This window comes from Mirounga angustirostris, unplaced genomic scaffold (genome assembly GCF_029215605.1).
Source record: "Mirounga angustirostris isolate CCGP_5_RB_7025 unplaced genomic scaffold, mMirAng1.0.hap1 SCAF_1, whole genome shotgun sequence".
Taxonomy (NCBI): domain Eukaryota; kingdom Metazoa; phylum Chordata; class Mammalia; order Carnivora; family Phocidae; genus Mirounga; species Mirounga angustirostris.
Genome location: NW_026991709.1, coordinates 209,010,337 through 209,028,627, shown reverse-complemented (window position 1 = coordinate 209,028,627; position 18,291 = coordinate 209,010,337). Strand labels below are relative to the sequence as shown.

The window sequence follows — 18,291 nt, the reverse complement described above, 5'->3', positions numbered from 1 at the left end:
AATTACACAGGCAGTTTCATCCATCTGATTGCACATGCACATTGTGTACAGTCTTGTTAGACATCAAATATTCCAGAATATAAGCATGACAGTAATTAAGCACAGGATTTTATTATTAAGCCACTTATTCTGCAGATCCCAAAATGAACCTGAATACCACCATGGCTGGCACCAGAGACCTATTAAATCACAGTAAAATCATATCAGAATAAGACTGACTTTTTTGCTTCTCATTTTGCTTGTTAGTAATCATTCTTCAAATTCACAGCCACAAATAGAAGGGATGTTAATTTTTCTCCACTGTTTTGGCACCTGTGACTGTACAAATGATTTAATTTCAGGTTATCACAGTTATATGTGTTGGTTTTCAGAAATTTTAAGAAAATGAAAAATTTGTTGCTGTCATCAAAAAAGAAATAAATCTTCATTTGTCTATTGTAAAAAAACTTAGCATTTGGCAAGGGCAGGTAGATAATTTTTTAAAAGTATACACAGGCATTTAATGAAGCTAGAGATTTTAATTTTGGAACCCTGAGATCCCCCAGATTTAGTTTCTGGGAATTTGTATTGAAAAATGTCTCTGCTCTTAACCCATATGTGGTACAATTTTGCCAGGTTTTGATCTTGGTATAAATGGTGAGAGGGACTTTTTTTTAATCCTAAAGTAGTCATTTTTTTTTTAATCTGAAAACTTGGTCAATAATGCACAAACCAGAAATACAAATGCAGACATTTCTTTTTTTTTTTTTTTTTTTTAAGATTTTATTTATTTATTTGACAGAGAGAGAGGGAACACAAGCAGGGGGAGTGGGAGAGGGAGAAGCAGGCTCCCCGCGGAGCAGGGAGCCCGATGCGGGGCTCGATCCCAGGACCCTGGGACCATGACCTGAGCCGAAGGCAGACACTTAACGACTGAGCCACCCAGGCGCCCCCAAATGCAGACATTTCTAATGGAAGAAGAGCTACGCATTAAGATTGAAAGCCTGTTCTCAATTTGAGGTCCTTTTTGCTATAAGAGCGTAAGGATTTTAGGCAAATGCATTACAAAGTGTTCTTGTATTTGTATGAGCCAGTGGTGGCTTAGTGTAAATAACATGGCTTTTTATAATGCTTGTGAGGAAATCTCCAGCATTTCTACCCTGCTTACCCCAAATCTGGATGGACTGTTAAAGCCCTTAGGGGCTGCAGTAAGAGAAGTGTGTGTTATTAGTTCTCAAATGAGATTCATGCAAATGGGAAATTCACATCTGGTGCAGTAGTTTTTTATGCCAACCCCATTCATGTCCCCAGATTCTGCTTGGCACCTTGAAGGCATCTGTGTGGGTTCCCTCTGTTTATCTTTGATATAAAAATTAGTGCCCTGCCCCAAATGTTTGTAGCCATGGGAGATAGGATCAGCCCTTGGTAGTCCTTTGAGTAGAAGAGCTTTGAGGTGAGGGCCTAGGGTTCACTGTAGCAGCAGGGAGCAGATCCAGTTGTGAGAAGACATTCAACTAACTGAATTTCTGGACCATTTGACTCTGGAATTTCCTTTTCCAACCCCCATCCCCCCAAAAACTGTTAAACGATAGAATCAAATTTCATTAGTGAGCTCTTTTCTAGGCTGTATTTCCTTTTTTTTTAAGATTTTAGTTATTTATTTGAGAGAGAGAGCACCTGAGAGGGGGAGGGTCAGAGGGAGAAGCAGACTTCCTGCTGAGCAGGGAGCCTGATGCGGGACTCGATCCCGGGACTCCAGGATCATGACCTGAGCCGAAGGCAGTCGCTCAACCAGCTGAGCCACCCAGGCGCCCTAGGCTGTATTTCTATGAACAAGTAACCTGATCTGTGCATCTGTATGTGCAGCTTTGTCATTTCCTCTAGGAACGAAAGGCTCTAGGCTTCCAGTGCAGTGCATAAACAATGATGGCCAGGGGCGCCTGGGTGGCTCAGTTGGTTAGGTGACTGCCTTCGGCTCAGGTCATGATCCTGGCATCCCGGGATTGAGTACCGCATCAGGCTCCCTGCTCAGCGGGGAGTCTGCTTCTCCCTCTGACCTTCCCCCCTCTCATGTGCTCTCTCTCTCTCTCTCACTCTCTCAAATAAATGAATAAATAAAATCTTTAAAAATAAAAAATAAATAAATTTAAAAAATTGGCCAAGGCTGTGTGTCTGTCCAGTGGAGCTCAGGAGGGCTAGTGAGCGTTTTACTTCTGTCTCAAAATGTCTTACTTTGTGCCCAGAGCAAAGACAAGAGTCCTTGGTCAATAAGTGTGTAAACGTCCTCACAGTTCAGCTAGAACTGCGTAAGGCTGTGCTCATTATGTGGTAAAGAAAAGACCCTAGCTTCCTTGAAATCTCTTTTGGGGGAAATATAGATTGAAAATTTTACATTTTTAAATTTTTTTAAGTTTATTTAATCTACACCCAACATGGGGCTGGAACTTAAAACCCTGAGATGCTCCACCAACTGAGCTAGTCAGGTGCTGGAAATTTTTCTGCTTTAAACACATGGTTCTAATCTATAAATTTAATGTTAGTATTTAGGTTCCTAGCACTTAAAGGGCCTTCTGTTTACTGGAAGGCATTTTATGGAGCCCTCTGCCTGAGAAGCACAGCCCACCACGAAGGGATTGAGATTTCTTTTAACCACAGATCTCCACACTACTGGGTAGTTTCATTAAATAATATTAATAATGGTTCTCTTAATTCTTAAATCCTTGTGTGTCTAGGCAGATGTTTTATTCATGGGGGTGTCAGGAAAAGTCACAAAGGGGGTTATGGAGCTTTTTTAAATCGTGAGTTTTGGAATGTCTAAATATAGGAACAACAACCCCAAAGGACGTAATATCCACCTTTTTCTCTACCAGATTGGGATTTTCACTTTTATATCATGGACTCCGTTTATGCAGATTTAAGTCAATTCTCGGGGCCCTAATAAAATACCATTTTTTGGTGGGTAATTTAAACCGATGATTGATACCCAACGTTTTGTTGTTTAAATTGAGTCCGACCTCGGTGGGGACTTATTTTGGTTAGGAAGATAGGAGGGGCAGTGACCTCACAGGTGAATCCATAATGGCTTAGAAGTGAGGTTTAGGCCCCTTTTCCTGTGCCGCTCAGCCCCTTTTTCAGTCTTGAGAAACTACTTTTTCCCCTTGGGTAGATCTTATAGCGTCAAAGACGGCTCTGCGATCAAAAGCAAGTTGCTCAGCACTTCGCGTTGCCCGTTTACTCGTTTTTTGTCTGCACCTAAGGTGGGGCGTGAACTCACCACCCGAGGTCAAACGTGGCACACCCTACAGACTGAGCCAGCCAGGAGCGCTCCCCTTCCTCTGAGGGAATAAAACACTTACTTCCTGCGCTTTTACCCAGCAGCGCCTCGGCCACGCGCAGCCCGTGGCCGGAAGCGGAAGTGCGTCCGGCCGGTGCTCTCTTCCGGGGCCGCTGCGGAAGCTGAGACCCGCTTTTTTGTCCGTTGGCGGTCTACTTCGCCTGGCTGTAGCCCAGGTGTGGTTATGCGGGTTAAAGATTGCTGTGCGGGGCTGGGGAGGGGTCAAGGGCACGGTTTCCAGCGCCGCTCTTCCGGGGTCACGGCACTTTCTCCGGGCCTCATCGCGCGCCTTTCCGCACCGGGGGCTCCCGGGCGTCCCTGCTTGTCCTCCCGGAGCCTCGGGCCCCGAAAGGAAGCAGGTGGGGAGATGCGGTCAGGGTGCTACTGGGAGGTCTTCAGCCCATCCCCTGTACGCCTCTCTTTAAAATTCTCCCCCAAATTAGTTATTTTTCCACAAGAAAATGCCCTTTTCTGTATTTCATTTTCTGTGTTAACGGCATTGCCTTGAAATACTCGTAAGTTCACAAAGATCTTTCCTCACCACCGACCCCCCCGCCCCCCGCTTGGAGTTCTGGGGATACATCCTAGTCCCTGTGGACTGACGATTGAGTTGTTCCCCTCTGTATGGGCTTGTGCGTGTTTCTTCCCATTCCTACACCAGGGTAGATTTTTAGAGGTAAAGTTGTTGGGTCGTGTGTAGTATTTCTAGGTACTGCCAACCGCCCTGGTCCATGGGCCTTGTTCTTTTTTTTTTTTTTTTTTTAAGACTTTATTTATTTATTTGACGGAGAGATAGGGAGAGAGGGAACACAAGCAGGGGGAGCGGGAGAGGGAGAAGCAGGCTTCCCGCTGAGCTGGGAGCCCGATGTGGGGCTCGATCCCAGGACCCTGAGAACATGACCGGAGCCGAAGGCAGTCGCTTAAGGACTGAGCCACCCAGATGCCCCAGCCTTGTTCTATTTTGAAGCTTCAGAGTGTTTATTTTCCATCCAGCAAGCTGCAGACCTCTTTGGTTTTCAAATAATTTGTAGATTCTTGGATGTTTACATAACGGTCATATACTCTATGAATAATGACAGATTTATTCTTCCTCTATAATCTTACAACCTGTTATGTCTCCCTATCCTTGTTCCCCCATCCCCACCCTGCATTTCTCCCCAACCCTCCCTAATATACAACACTGGCTAAGACTTCAAACTTGACTAGAGGAGTCACCACTGTCTTTTTCCATGTCTCAAAGGCCCTCAGCTTATCACTAGAAGTTACTGTTTGTTCTAAGTTCTGATACATTTTCCAGTTAAAGACATTTACTTATGTTCTTTCTTTTCTTTATTTACTAAGGTTGTTTTGTTTTTAAAGGTTTTATTTATTTGAGAGAAAGCATGAGCGAGAGGGAGGGGGAGAGGGAGAGAGAGAAGCAGACTCCCCACTGAGGGCAGGGGAGGAGCTCCATCCCAGGACCCTGAGATCATGACCTGAGCTGAAGTCAAGAACTTCATGCTCAACCAACTGAGCCACCCAGGTGCCTTTTGAATTGTGTTTTTTTAATAGAGTTGGTTAAGATTATTTTTAAGTTATGTGAAATGTTGACTATTACAAAACACTCTTTCATTGAGATGATCATGGTTTTCTCCTTTGATCTATGAATAAAACAAATTATATTAATTGATTTTCTAATAAGCATCTCTGGTGTTCCTGGGATAAACTCAACTTGGTTCTGATACATTAAGATTGTCATTTATTGATGTATTTGGTTTGAACTTTAGGTTATTTGTGCTTATTAATGAGATTTGCCTATCATTTTGTTTTTTTACTGTGGCCGTGTAATGCTTAATGTCAATATTATACCAGTCACAAAGAACGTTCTTCTTCCCTTTATACCCTTAATCAAGGTAATCCCTTTGATTAAGTCAAACTGTTTTGTAAATTTTTTATAAAAGAAGTGTGTCCATCTCCTTCTCCTTTCTCCCTTGTGGTAATTGTATAAGGTATTGTAATAGAATAACCAAAATGCAAACATGACATTTTGGGTCATACACAATTCTGGAATTTTGCATGATGCCTAAATTTCTAAATAAAACCTAAATATATGACTCTTGCTTTATAGATTCAGTAAGTTATTATCTCTACTAATGTTTAGTAATATACAAATATGTGATTTAACCAGAGTCTTCATAAGCGTGTCTGATCCCTGGAAAATTTTGAGTTAGATTGGAATTCTCTCCTCTTTGAATGGCAGAACTGACTTATACAACCCAAGCCTGGTGTTTTCTTTGTGGGGAAATTTAAATGCCTAGATCTTTATTTTTTTCTTTGTTTTGATTAAGATATCTGTCCAGGCAGTAAGTTCTTGGGGCTGGGGAGGCCTGAATCTCTCTGAGCAGGTCAGCAACAGCCCAGATTATTTTGGTTTTTTTCCTGCATTTTTTTATTGTGATGAAGAATATATATAACATAAGAGGTACCTGGGTGGCTCAGTTGTTTGGGTGTCTGACTCTTGATGTTGGCTCAGGTCTTGATTTCAGGGTTGTGAGTTCAGGCCCCACATTGGGCTCCATGCTGCATGTGGAGCCTACTTTAAAATATATAATATATATTAATGTATATATTTTATTATATATATTTTTAATTATACATATAAACAGACATGCTGTATACACACGTGTATATGTCATACATGTGTATATCACATGTGTTATGTACATATGTGTTATATACATATCTATGAAAACATAAAATTTGCCATTATAAGCATTTTAAACATACAATTCAGTGGCATTAATCACATTCACAATGTTGTATAGCCATCACCGCCTAGTTCATTTTTTGTAATTTTAGCACTACTCAGTTTGTTTGTTTCTGTAGAGTCATTTTTTTATTTCTCAAGAAATTTATCTATTTCCTGTGAGTTTTAAGCTTGATTGGCATAAAGTTAATCATAATATCTTATGTTTAATCTCTGTAGTGTCTATAATTGTGGGGGGCAGTGTTTCTTAATTTTCTTTGAGCCTTCTCCCTTCTTTTCTTGAATAATCATGCATGACTTCTTCCTATTTCATTAATTTCAAAGGACCTCATTTTTTTTGCTTTTTAATCTCTACTTTTGGGGTTTTGTTTTTTTAAAGATTTATTTATTTACTTTAGAGAGAGAGTGCACAAGTGGGAGGGGCAGAGGGAGAGGGAGAGAGAATCTCAAGCATACTCTGTGCTCAGTGTGGAGCCCGAGGCAGGGCTCGATCTCACGACCCTGAGATCATAATCTGAGCTGAAACCAAGAGTTGTTGGCTGCTTAGCCAGCTGCACCACCCAGGCGCCCCTACTTTTTGTTTTCTAGTTCATTTTTTTCTCTTTCCTTCCTTTAACTTTTCTTCTTTTATTTGGGATTTTTTTTCCCTCTAAATTCTTAAACTGGAAACATTAATTTTTAACTTCATTTCTCTCTAATGTGAGTATATGAAGCTTGCCTTTTTTCCCCTAAGGCCTACTTTAGCTGCAGCTTACAAGTTTTGGTACTTAGAACTGATTGATAACCATAGTATGTATTTTCTAATTTCCAATTTAATGTATGATATGTTTTATTCATGAGTTATTCATAAAGATGATGTTCTCTAAACTCCAAATGTATGGCTTTTCATATTAGATCGAACTATATGAACATGCTAACTTTCCACCATTTTTTTTACCTATAGAAATGGCAGTGTTGGAGCACCTGGGTGGCTCAGTCGTTAAGCGTCTGGCTTCAGCTCAGGTCATGATCCCAGGGTCCTGGGATTGAGCCCCACATTGGGCTTCTTGTTCAGTGGGGAGCCTGCTTCTCCCTCTCCCTCTACCTGCGGCTCGCCCAGCTTGTACTCGCTTGTTCTCTCTCTCTCTATCAAATAAATAAATAAAATCTTAAAAAAAAAAAAGAAATGGCAGTGTCATATGGCTCAACATAATAGTTTTCTTTTTTAACTGAATTTCATTTTGGTCAAGGAACAAAACTGTATATAAATTCTTTGAAAGTTTTAAAACTAGTGCTCACGTCAGCAGCACATATACTAAAATTGAAAGCTTTAAGACTAGCTGTATATTATAGGAAGAGAGCTAGTTTTTGTAAACACTCCATGTGTGATTGAAAAAAATACGTGTATTCTCCATTTATTGAATGTAGTGTTTGTAAGTGTTTTAGGTGAAGCTTGTTCATTTTACTATTCAGATCTTTATATCCTCTTTTTTTTTTTTCCCACTAATTTCTGCATCACTGACAGTATGTTAAAGTGACACTGATGGTGATTTGTCTATTTCTCCTTTAATTTTGTTAGCTTTGATGAGACTGTGAGTGTGCACAACTTCAGAATCTTTATATCTTCCTAGTGAACTGAACCTTATATCCTAATGTAGTTGCCTTTCATAATGCCTTTTTTTTTTTTTTTTTAGATTTTATTTATTTATTTGACAGAGAGACAGCAAGAGCAGGAACACAGCAGGGGGAGTGGGAGAGGGAGAAGCAGGCTTCTTGCCAAGCAGGGAGCCCGATGTGGGACTTGATCCCAGGACCTGAGCCGAAGGCAGACACTTAACGACTGAGCCACCCAGGCGCCCTGCCTTTTGTTTTAAAAGGTGTGAAATCAGAGGTACCTGGGTGGCTCAGTCGGTTAAGTGTCCGACTCTTGATTTCAGCTCAGGTCTTGATCTCACGGTGTGAGTTCAAGCCCCATGTTGGGCTCCACACTGGGCATGGAGCCTACATTAAAAAAAAAAAAAATTTGTGGGGCGCCTGGGTGGCTCAGTTGGTTAAGCGACTGCCTTCGGCTCAGGTCATGGTCCTGGAGTCCCGGGATCGAGTCCCGCATCGGGCTCCCTGCTCAGCAGGGCGTCTGCTTCTCCCTCTGACCCTCCTCCTTCTCATGCTCTCTGTCTCTCATTCTCTCTGTCTCAAATAAATAAATAAAATCTTAAAGAAAAAAAAATTTGTGAAATGAAACAGTTTTGGTTAATATTTGCTTGGTGTATCATTTTTATTTTTGAGATTCAGTCTTTCTGTGTGTTTTTTTTAAAGATTTTATTTATTTATTAGAGAGAGCACAAGCAGGGGGAGAGGCAGAGGGAGAGGGAGAAGCAGGCTCCCACCAAAGAGAGAGCCTGATGCAGAGCTCTATCCTAGGACCCTGAGATCATGAACTGAGCCAAAGGCAGATGAGTAACATACTGAGCCACCTAGGTGCCCTTCTTTTGGTTTTAAATGCATCTCATGAAAGAGCATAGAGCTGGAATTCATCTTTTTTTTTATTTTTTTATTGTTATGTTAATCCCCATACATTACATCATTAGTTTTAGATGTAGTGTTCCATGATTCATTGTTTGTACATAACACCCAGTGCTCCATGCAGAACGTGCCCTCCTCAATACCCATCACCAGGCTAACCCATCCTCCCACCCCCCTCCCCTCTAGAACCCTCCGTTTGTTTTTCAGAGTCATCGTCTCTCATGGTTCGTCTCCCCCTCCGATTCCCCCCCTTCATTCTTCCCCTCCCGCTATCTTCTTCTTTTTTTTTCTTAACATATATTGCATTATTTGTTTCAGAGGTACAGATCTGAGATTCAACAGTCTTGCACAATTCACAGCGCTTACCAGAGCACATACCCTCCCCAGTGTCTATCACCCAGTCACCCCATCCCTCCCACCCCACCCCCCACTCCAACAACCCTCAGTTTGTTTCCTGAGATTAAGAATTCCTCATATCAGTGAGATCATATGATACATGTCTTTCTCTGTTTGACTTATTTCGCTCGAGCTGGAATTCATCTTAACCTAACATGTCAGTCTTTGCTTTTAACCTGTAGAGTTTAATCCATTTACCTGTATATTCCTTGTGATTATTGATATCAGTATTTTCTACTGTCTTGCACTGTGCTTTTTATTTTACCTGCTGCTTTCGTTTGTTTCTTTTCCCTGCTTATTTTTCTTACTTTTGGGATAATTGAGGTGTTTTTTTTTTTTCATTCCATTTTTTCTTCTAGACTGTGAGTTAAACCTGCTGATTCCATTCCTTTAATGGTCACCCTAGCTATCTTATTAGGCACACTTAAAGTCAGATGCTAATCAACATCTCTATTCCCTCCTGCAAGAATTTAAGGAACATAAAACTGCAATCACCTCCCTCCCAATTTATGTGTTTTTATTATTCAGTATTAGGATTCTAGCTTGCTTTTCCATCTCACAAATTAGATACTATTATTACCATTTTATATGATCAAGGTTCACTTAGTTTTACCCATTTGATTTTTGTTCAGTCTACTTTTTTAACATTTCAAAATGTTGCACAAATTCCCATTTCCTGGAATACTGAGAATTTACTTTAATGATGGTCTTTTGATGGGTAAACTCTCTCGGGTCTTTACTTAAAAATGTCTTTATCTTTTCCTTCTTTTAAATTTTTAAAAATATTTTATTTATTTATTTATTTGACAGAGAGAGCAAGAGAGGGAACACAAGCAGGGGGAGTGAGGGGGAGGGAGAAGCAGGCTTCCCGCTGAGCAGGGAGCCCAATGTGGGGCTCGATTCCAGGACACTGGGGTCATGACCTGAGCCGAAGGCAGATGCTGAACCAACTGAGCCACCCAGGCGCCCCCCCTTCTTTTAAATTTTTTTAAACTTTTCATAAGGAGATTTTCATGCACATGAGAATAGAACAGTATAGTGAATCCTTATGTCATCAACACTCAGCTTTAATAATTATCAATATTTTACCTATGTTGATCATCATAGCCTGACCGTCTAATACACTATCCACATGTGGCTCTTTAAATTTAAGCTAAAATTTCAAGGAGAACTGTTACAGATTGAGACTAATGAGGCAATCCCATCAATTAAAAACGTTTAACAGGAAGTTTTTAGCATTATCTCAATACCTTATCACATCCCTCTAAATGAACAGTATTTCTTGATATTTTCAGTGGTCTTTGGCTAAACAAATTGGGCCCCAAGTTGGGTTTATCACTCCTTGCAGGAGGGCAGAATGCACAGCATTGTGCACCGTGGGGCCTGTCAGAGGGTGTGGGCTCGTGCCAGGTGCTTTTGGGGGAGGGTTCTGGGTCTGTGATTGGGTTTATCGTAAAGCTTACCTAGAAGGAAGGAAAACTACACAAGGGGGAAGCTGTAACTGATTTCTGAAGAAGCAGCAGTGGCACACGTTGCCCAGAAAGGGGGATGTTTGTTCGTTTTTGAGGCCTAGATAATGTTTATGTGTTGTTTGTGTTCAGACATGATTACACAATGGCCGTGGTTTTGTCTTAGTATGTCATGGTCATGGAGCGGCCCTGTCTGCTGTTGCCATTCTGTGAGGTTGCTTATGTTCAACGGGAGAATGCACACACCTAGCTGACAGTACCAGGGCAGCTCCTGGATGTCGGGCTGCTTTTCTCTTTACCAGTATCGGCTAATACCCAGTCTGTGTTCAGTTCCCCCAAAATGTCTCAAAATGTGTTTTTACAGTTGGCGTTGTCTGAATCAAAGGCCCACAAGCTGCAGTGGGCTGTTAACGTCTCTCAACCAGTCTCTTTGGCGGTAGTCCTCCCTCTCTGTCCCCCAGACTGGGTTTGGCTGTTTATAGCTTCACGATGTCCTTTTTAACTTGTCCCTCAGTTTCTCCTCTTCCTTCTCTTCTATAAATTGCTAATTACATGAAAGGGTTTTTCAGGGTTTTTTGGCAAAAGTACTTCACAATTGGTGCTATTTCTTACATCATATCAGAACTTCCATGCGATCCAGATACCTACTTTGTGATGTTAAAATTTATGAGTTGGTTCCAGTGTCAGCTTGATCCTTCCTTTATAAAGTTCTCCATCTTGTTTATACAGTCTTCATTTGCCCCCTGGTTAATAAGAGTCCTTATTAATTACAAAAGGAGAAAACGACTACTTAATAGAAGAATCTGTGGCATGCCACCTTAACCGTGTGATTAAAGTTATCACCAGTAACGAGACAGACTGGATCATATGCCTCCTGAAGTGGCTCACTGAGAAGGACACGCATCAGCTGTGTAATCCTTCATCCAAAAATGAACTTTCTGAATCTAATCATGAGAAAACATCAGACAAGCCAAAATTGAGATGGAGTCTGTCAAACATCTGACCTGGACTCTTCATATCTTGAAAGTTGAAAGGCTGAAGGACAGGTCAAAGATCAAAGAAGAGTAAAGAACCATGGTTTGAGGGCATGGTCCCATATGAGAAATTTACAAAGTGATTGCTATAAAGGACGTTATTGGACAGTTAGTGAAATTCTGCATATGCAGTGTATGTTACAGAGTAATATTAAATCCATGTTAAACAGTCCTGATTTTGCTCGTTGTGGTTATGCTAGAGAATGTCCAAGTTCCTGCATCACTCTGAAGTATATAGGAGGAAAGGTTCGTGACATCTTCTGTTTCCCCTTGAATAGGTTCTTCTCAACATTCTTGCTGAAGCAGAGAGGGAACACAGGGGTAGAGAGAGAAAGCAAATTTTTTTTTTTTTTTAAAGATTTTTATTTATTTATTTATTTGACAGAGACAGAGACAGCGAGAGCAGGAACACAAGCAGGGGGAGTGGGAGAGGGAGAAGCAGGCTTCCCGCCGAGCCGGGAGCCCGATGTGGGACTCGATCCCAGGACCCTGGGATCATGACCTGAGCCGAAGGCAGTCGCTTAACCAACTGAGCCACCCAGGCGCCCGAGAAAGCAAATTTTAATGGTGAAGAGTCTGTGGAAGTTCATCGTATTCACACCATTCTTCTTTTCTTTTTTTTTTTCTTTTTTTTTAAACGTAATCCTTTTTTTTTTTTAATTTTTTATTTATTTATTTGAGAGAGAGAGAGAGAGAAACAGCATGAGAGGGGATAGGGTCAGAGGGAGAAGCAGGCTCCCCGCCGAGCCGGGAGCCCGATGCGGGACTCGATCCTAGGACCCTGGGATCATGACCTGAGCCGAAGGCAGTCGCTCAACCAACTGAGCCACCCAGGCGCCCACCATTCTTCTTTTCTTTCAGTGTAAAAGTTTTTTCAAAATTAAAAGTTAAAAGTAAACATCCCCATTCACTTTCCACCTAATAATTTAGTAGCTGTTAATTGTCGTTGCCATGATCCATTAATTTACTAGTGCTTGCGAAATGGTGACTTTCTGACTAGCATTTTCTTTATAATAAATGAAGCTTCTTATAAAGCTTGTATGATTCTTCTGTAAAGAAGAACTTTGCCTCATCACAACAGTTAAGCAATCATAAAATATTGTTCACAAAGGAGAGAGGGATATATGCTTGATTCTTTCCTTTTAGAACTTTCAGAATTATGAGTTGATATCCTGGCTTCCTCCAGTACTGACCATTAGGATTTTTAAAAAAATATCGTTATGAACTCATGATTTTGTTTTAGATTTGATGATTTCAACACACTGCAGTCATTATTTATTAAATTGTTCCATCTTAAGCCAGGGGGAGCTCTTTTTTTTAAGTTTTCTCCTGTGTCTTTTTGACAACCCCATTAGCCTTTAATGGGTTTCTTGCTTTCTGCTATATGATGTTCCAGACTCGCCTTGAACATTTTGTGTTCTATACTGGACTCAGCTGTTTTCTCAAATGAGCCCTGGTTTCTTTCATGGGCAAATGACATTTAGAGGCATGTTGGTACTAGGGGGGCACATTGCTCCTCAGTGCCTGTTGACTGTAGACATTTTTAGTAGTTCAGTCTGGAAAAAAGTTTAAAAATAATTGCATACTGTATTCCTGATTCCTAGTTCTTGGATAGGGAGGTAAAATCCTAATAGGGAACTGTACTTTGTGTGTGTGGTCCCTCTGAAGCTAGTATGAGGAAACTTCTAGGTTGTAAGTGTTGAGTATCTGTTAAGCCTAGACTCTCATGACTTCTTTATTCTCTAGGTCTGCTTGCTCAGAACCCTGTCTGGTAAGGAGGGAGACATACAAGAGGAAGAATGGCTGCAGGATTGCTGACAACTTGGTCACAGGTATAGAGAAAATTATTCTGTTTCCAAAAAACATTGCTGTTCCCAAAGGACATATCTCTTGCCCCTGTAGTAAAGCTTCAACTGAACTAGCCTCAAGCTTCCCCAGTTCTCTGGGCCTCTTAGAACGAGACAAAAATGCCTTAGGAAAGGCTTCTATTACTACAACATTTGTTAATTTCTTTTTTTCCCAGATCTTCCTCCAGGTTGACTATTAGTTCCATATTCTGCTGGGTGCTATGCAGGACAAGAGAGATTTTTCACTAGGAAAATCATTCATTTTCCAAGTATTTTTCTCATCCAGCAGTACGGTCAATCTATACTCGATCTTGACTAAGACTGGAAGAGTCCTAGTGGTGCAAAGATCAGGTCAACTATATATTAGACAAGCTGCTAAAAGCATGAGTCTGGATGAGATGGTCTAGGCAGAGCGAAAGAAGAGAGTTCCAAGAACTGAGCCTTGGGGCAGGTAATGGGAGGCCTCTGAAGCACATGTGAACCTGCTGTGCGCTGGCCTCCTTCCCCAGTGCTGGCAGCCTCCCCCACCATTCTTTTGCTACATTGTTAGAGATGGGCCTTGCCTGAGCCACAGTGTGTGTGACGTTTCAGGATTCAGTGACCTTTGAGGAGGTGGCAGTGGACTTCTCCCAGGAGGAGTGGGCACTGCTGGACCCTGCTCAGAAAATCCTGTACAGAGATGTGATGCTGGAGAACTACAGGAACCTGGCCTCCGTGGGTAAGATTGGCCTCATTCCTTCATTTTCTCATTTCTTCATGCAGCAGATGGTCCTTCCTCACATATCCTGATCCAGGATATATGAAAAGAATGACAATACATGGTAAACACAAAATGAATGGCCCCAGCCCTTGTGGGGCAGTCTCATGGCTTCCTGTAAAAGTGCACTGATTTCATTATTATTACAAGATTTAGGTAATTTGCAGTATGTGTCTGCTCTTGGGTTTGGATTTCGAGGGTCAGTTCCCTGTGGATAGGGCATACGTAGGTGTCTGTTTGGGGGATCTTGTAAAAGAGCTCGGATTTGATTCTTTGGTCACTCCTGCAGTTGTATTTGCCTGTCTTCAGAATCCCTTAATATCAAAGTATCGGAATCAGTTTCATGGACAGATTTCTTGTCTCCTTCACAGTTCCCCCACCTCACATGTCTTTCTCCACGAGCAGGGTATCCTCTCTGCAAACATAGTCTGATCATGGAGGTGGAGCAGGAAGTGCTGGGGACAGAGGAGGGGGCAGTTCTCCAAGGTGCTTATACAGGTGAGCCCCAGGCAGAAAGGAGTCATTAAGGAGCAGGCATGGCGAGGGATGGTCCATTTGGGACTGTCAGTGTGTGGCAGAACTGGGCCATTATGTGAGCTTTCCATCTTTCACCATCTCGCCATTCATTCACATTTTCGTGTGGTCTCAGAGAAAAAGCTGTTTTAATTCCTCTTTCAATTTGACATTTCCTTGAATACTTTTTGTTCCATTTTCTCTACTTTGCTTTCAAGATAATACACTCTCCTATTATCTCAAACCTCCAGAATCCTTTCTAAGTAAAATACTTCCCATTTCCATTGCTTGTTCCTATCATTGGCATCTTCTCCCAGAGCCAAGTTCCTGGAACTGTTCCTCTAGTCACAGGCTACATCTTCTTGTTCACATTTCCTTTCCATACTTAGTGTTACTGAAAACAAATCCATAGGGTGCCCACCTCCTTTTTTCTGTTAACCCTATTTTTTATCCCAATAGTTATAAAAATTTTCAATTTCAGACTGGGATATTCAACTGAAATCAAAAGATGGAATTCCTATGCAGAATGTTCCTGGGGAAAAAACTTGCAATGGCATAAAAACGGTAAGATTCACCAGGAATGATTTCTGATTTTTTTTACAGTAGGAGAAGTCTTTGAATGCCATTAAGTTAAAGTACCAGCTTCCAAATGAGGCAAGACAGAGAGGCAGGTGGCATTCACTCACCAGAAAGCTGTCTCAGGAAAGTCTTCCTGAATCTCATAAAATTAGAGAAATCTCTCAACCAAGCTCAACACTTGCTGCCCCACAGAGAACACCAAAAAGTAAACATTTATGTAAATGTGATTCCAGTGTTAAGTGTTTAATACATAGTTAATTCATTCCTCACTCATGATTGGCAAAACTTTGTATTTAGGATGCCTTTTGTTAGGAATGATGGAGTCCTGGGTTAGAGCATTCAGTTGATTCAACTTGTAAGGAACTAATAGGGGAAAAAAAATCACATACATGCACTGAAAATAGTAAAAATGTCAGTCATAATCACATACTTCCTATGTATGGCAGAATCCACACAGAAAAGAATTCCCATGAGTGTAAAGAAAGTGAGAAAGTCTTTAGTCACCACTTACTCCTTGTTCTGCAGGCACCAACTCAACCCGGCAAGAAACCCTTGGAATTTGATCATTGTGGAAAATTCTTTAGAAAGAACTATCATTTTACACATACAAGATATTGTGAGGGAGAGAAATGCTACAAATATAAAGAATATGGGAAACACCTTGGCCACACCTCAACTCTTAGCAGTCATGTAAGTACTCACAGTGGAGAGAAAACTCGTGAGTTTAATGATTGTGGCAAAACTTTCAATCAAGAGGCATCCCTTAGGAGACACTTAAGGACTCTCAAAGGAGAGAAATCTCATGCGTGTAATCAATGTCTTATGTCCTTCAGCTTACACCCTTCCTTTTCAGTACATGTGCAAATACCTACTGGAGAGGAACTCTGTGAATGCTGTGATCATGGAGAAAGAGCCTCCCTTGGTGTCCACAAAACAGCATGTACCATGGAGGAAAGCTCAGAATGTAAGGAGCACGGGAAAGTGTTCACCAGCTCCTTGTCCCTTCAGAAATGTGCGAGACCTCATGCTGGAGAGAAGCCTTATGAATGTAGTGACTGTGGGAAAGCCTTCATTTTTCAGTCTTCCCTTAAAAAGCACGTGAGATCTCACACTGGAGAGAAACCTTATGAGTGTAATCACTGCGGAAAATCCTTCAGCCAGAGCTCTCATCTTAATGTGCACAAAAGGACTCACACTGGAGAGAAACCCTACGACTGTAAGGAATGTGGCAAGGCTTTCACTGTTCCTTCATCCCTTCAGAAGCATATGAGAACCCACACTGGAGAGAAGCCCTATGAATGCAGTGACTGTGGGAAAGCCTTCATCGATCAGTCATCCCTGAAGAAACACACACGGTCTCACACTGGAGAGAAACCTTACGAGTGTAGTCAGTGTGGAAAATCCTTCAGCACAGGCTCTTACCTCATTGTGCACAAGAGAACTCATACTGGAGAGAAAACCTATGAGTGTAAAGAATGTGGGAAGGCCTTTAGGAATTCCTCGTGCCTCAGGGTACACGTGAGAACTCACACGGGAGAGAAGCCCTATCAATGCGTTCAGTGTGGAAAGGCATTCAGCACCAGCACTAACCTTATAATGCACAAGCGAATACATACAGGGCAGAAAGTATGAGTGAAATGACTATAAGAAAGCCTTTATTGGGCCTTTACACCTCATTCCTCACTTTAGAACTCACACTGGAGAGCAGTCCTGTTGTGACCCATGCAGAAAGCCCAGGCACAGTTCTTGACTTACGCTATACTGGGACCAATCTTACGAATGTTATCCTCCTGTGATTGTCTTTATCAGTGAGTGTCTCATCCTGAAAGTGTGACAGCTTGTCAACTGATGAGTATTAAAGGTTATATGCACTCTAAATTCCCCTTAACCTACATCACAAAAGTTTTGATAAATAATGTTTTCATCATGATTTAGTACTAAATGTCCAATCCTCATCAAGGTGTCTTGGATCTATAGGTTATTTAGAAATGTATTTTATAATGTGCAGACTGTGCATATTTTAGTTATCTTTTATAGATTTCTAATTTAATTGGATTATACACAGATTCTGTATGACATTATTCAAACAGAAAGTTGTTGGAGACTTGCTGTGTGGCCCAAGGTGTCAGATGCGACAAGTATCCCCGAATCCAATCCTCCCTCCCTTTCCTAAAGTAACAGAACTATAATTGTATTCAAGTTGGTAGTGTGGACAATTTTTTAAGGAACTCTCTCAACTTTCTTTGCCGCCATGAGTGCCCATGAGCCCCTGGTTCTGGCCAGTGAGACATAGGCAGAGGTCACTACTTGTGGGTTCTAAAAAAGCCCATGGCAAGGGGGGAATCTTAGCTGGCATCTTCACCATTTGCCCTGTGTTTCATCTCTTTTTCTTTCCTAGAAAATAGACCAAGAGGATGATAGTCAGAGGCTACTGATTATACAACAGGGATATACAGTATTATTTGGTTGTATCAACCTTTGGTTGCTTATTTCTGGGCTGCATCTAACCCAAGAAAAATAAACTCCTAACTGATGTAAACCATCTGGAGGGAAGCTTCTGTTACAAGGGATTTCAGTTAGCTGATAACATCTCATATGTGGTCAAGTTTTATGAATCCTTTAAGTGTGGTTGAAAACAATGCCTATTCTGTAATTATTTGTATAATCAGTGTGTCTGACAGATGAATCTTTTGTGTTTTTAAAATTTGTATCATTACAGACCTTCTCTCCTCATTTGCCCTTTATTGAGAGAGGTATGTTAAATGTGTTACTATCACTGTGGGTAGTCGGATTGTTTTTTTAAATTCTGTCTCACTTTGAGGCACTATAGCCAGATGCATACAAATGTAGTCATTTTATATTTTCTTTAAAGATTTTATTTTTATTTATTTATTAGCGAGAGAGAGAGCACGAGGAGGGTAAGGGGCAGGGGGAGAAGCAGGGTCTCTGCTGAGGAGGGAACCTGATGTGGGACTCGACCCCAGGACCCTGGGATCATGACCTAAGCCGAAGGCAGACACTTAACCAACTGAGCCACCCAGGCACTCCTGTCCTTTCATTCTTATATAGTGCCCATTTTTATTCCCTAATAATGTTATAATTCACTTGGTATAAATGCAAACTATTGACCTAGCC

The 18,291-nt window shown here is 41.3% G+C and overlaps 1 protein-coding gene across 4 annotated transcripts in view; it reads left to right on the top strand.

Annotated features, from left to right (window-relative positions):
- Positions 1-17,930, top strand: part of LOC123834114 (zinc finger protein 177) — a 28,590-nt gene extending 10,660 nt beyond the window's left edge. For 3 of the 4 annotated variants that reach the window (XM_045863072.3, XM_064571660.1, XM_064571670.1), the window contains 5 exons: positions 13,207-13,292; positions 13,899-14,025; positions 14,470-14,562; positions 15,059-15,141; positions 15,682-17,930. In XM_045863072.3, the coding sequence (XP_045719028.1) occupies positions 13,260-13,292; positions 13,899-14,025; positions 14,470-14,562; positions 15,059-15,141; positions 15,682-16,788 (1,443 nt within the window). In that variant the 5' untranslated portion in view covers positions 13,207-13,259 and the 3' untranslated portion in view covers positions 16,789-17,930. The remainder of the gene's footprint in view (positions 1-13,206; positions 13,293-13,898; positions 14,026-14,469; positions 14,563-15,058; positions 15,142-15,681) is intronic. The other variant, XM_054504942.2, reaches the window with a different exon arrangement.
- Positions 17,931-18,291: the final 361 nt, after the last annotated feature.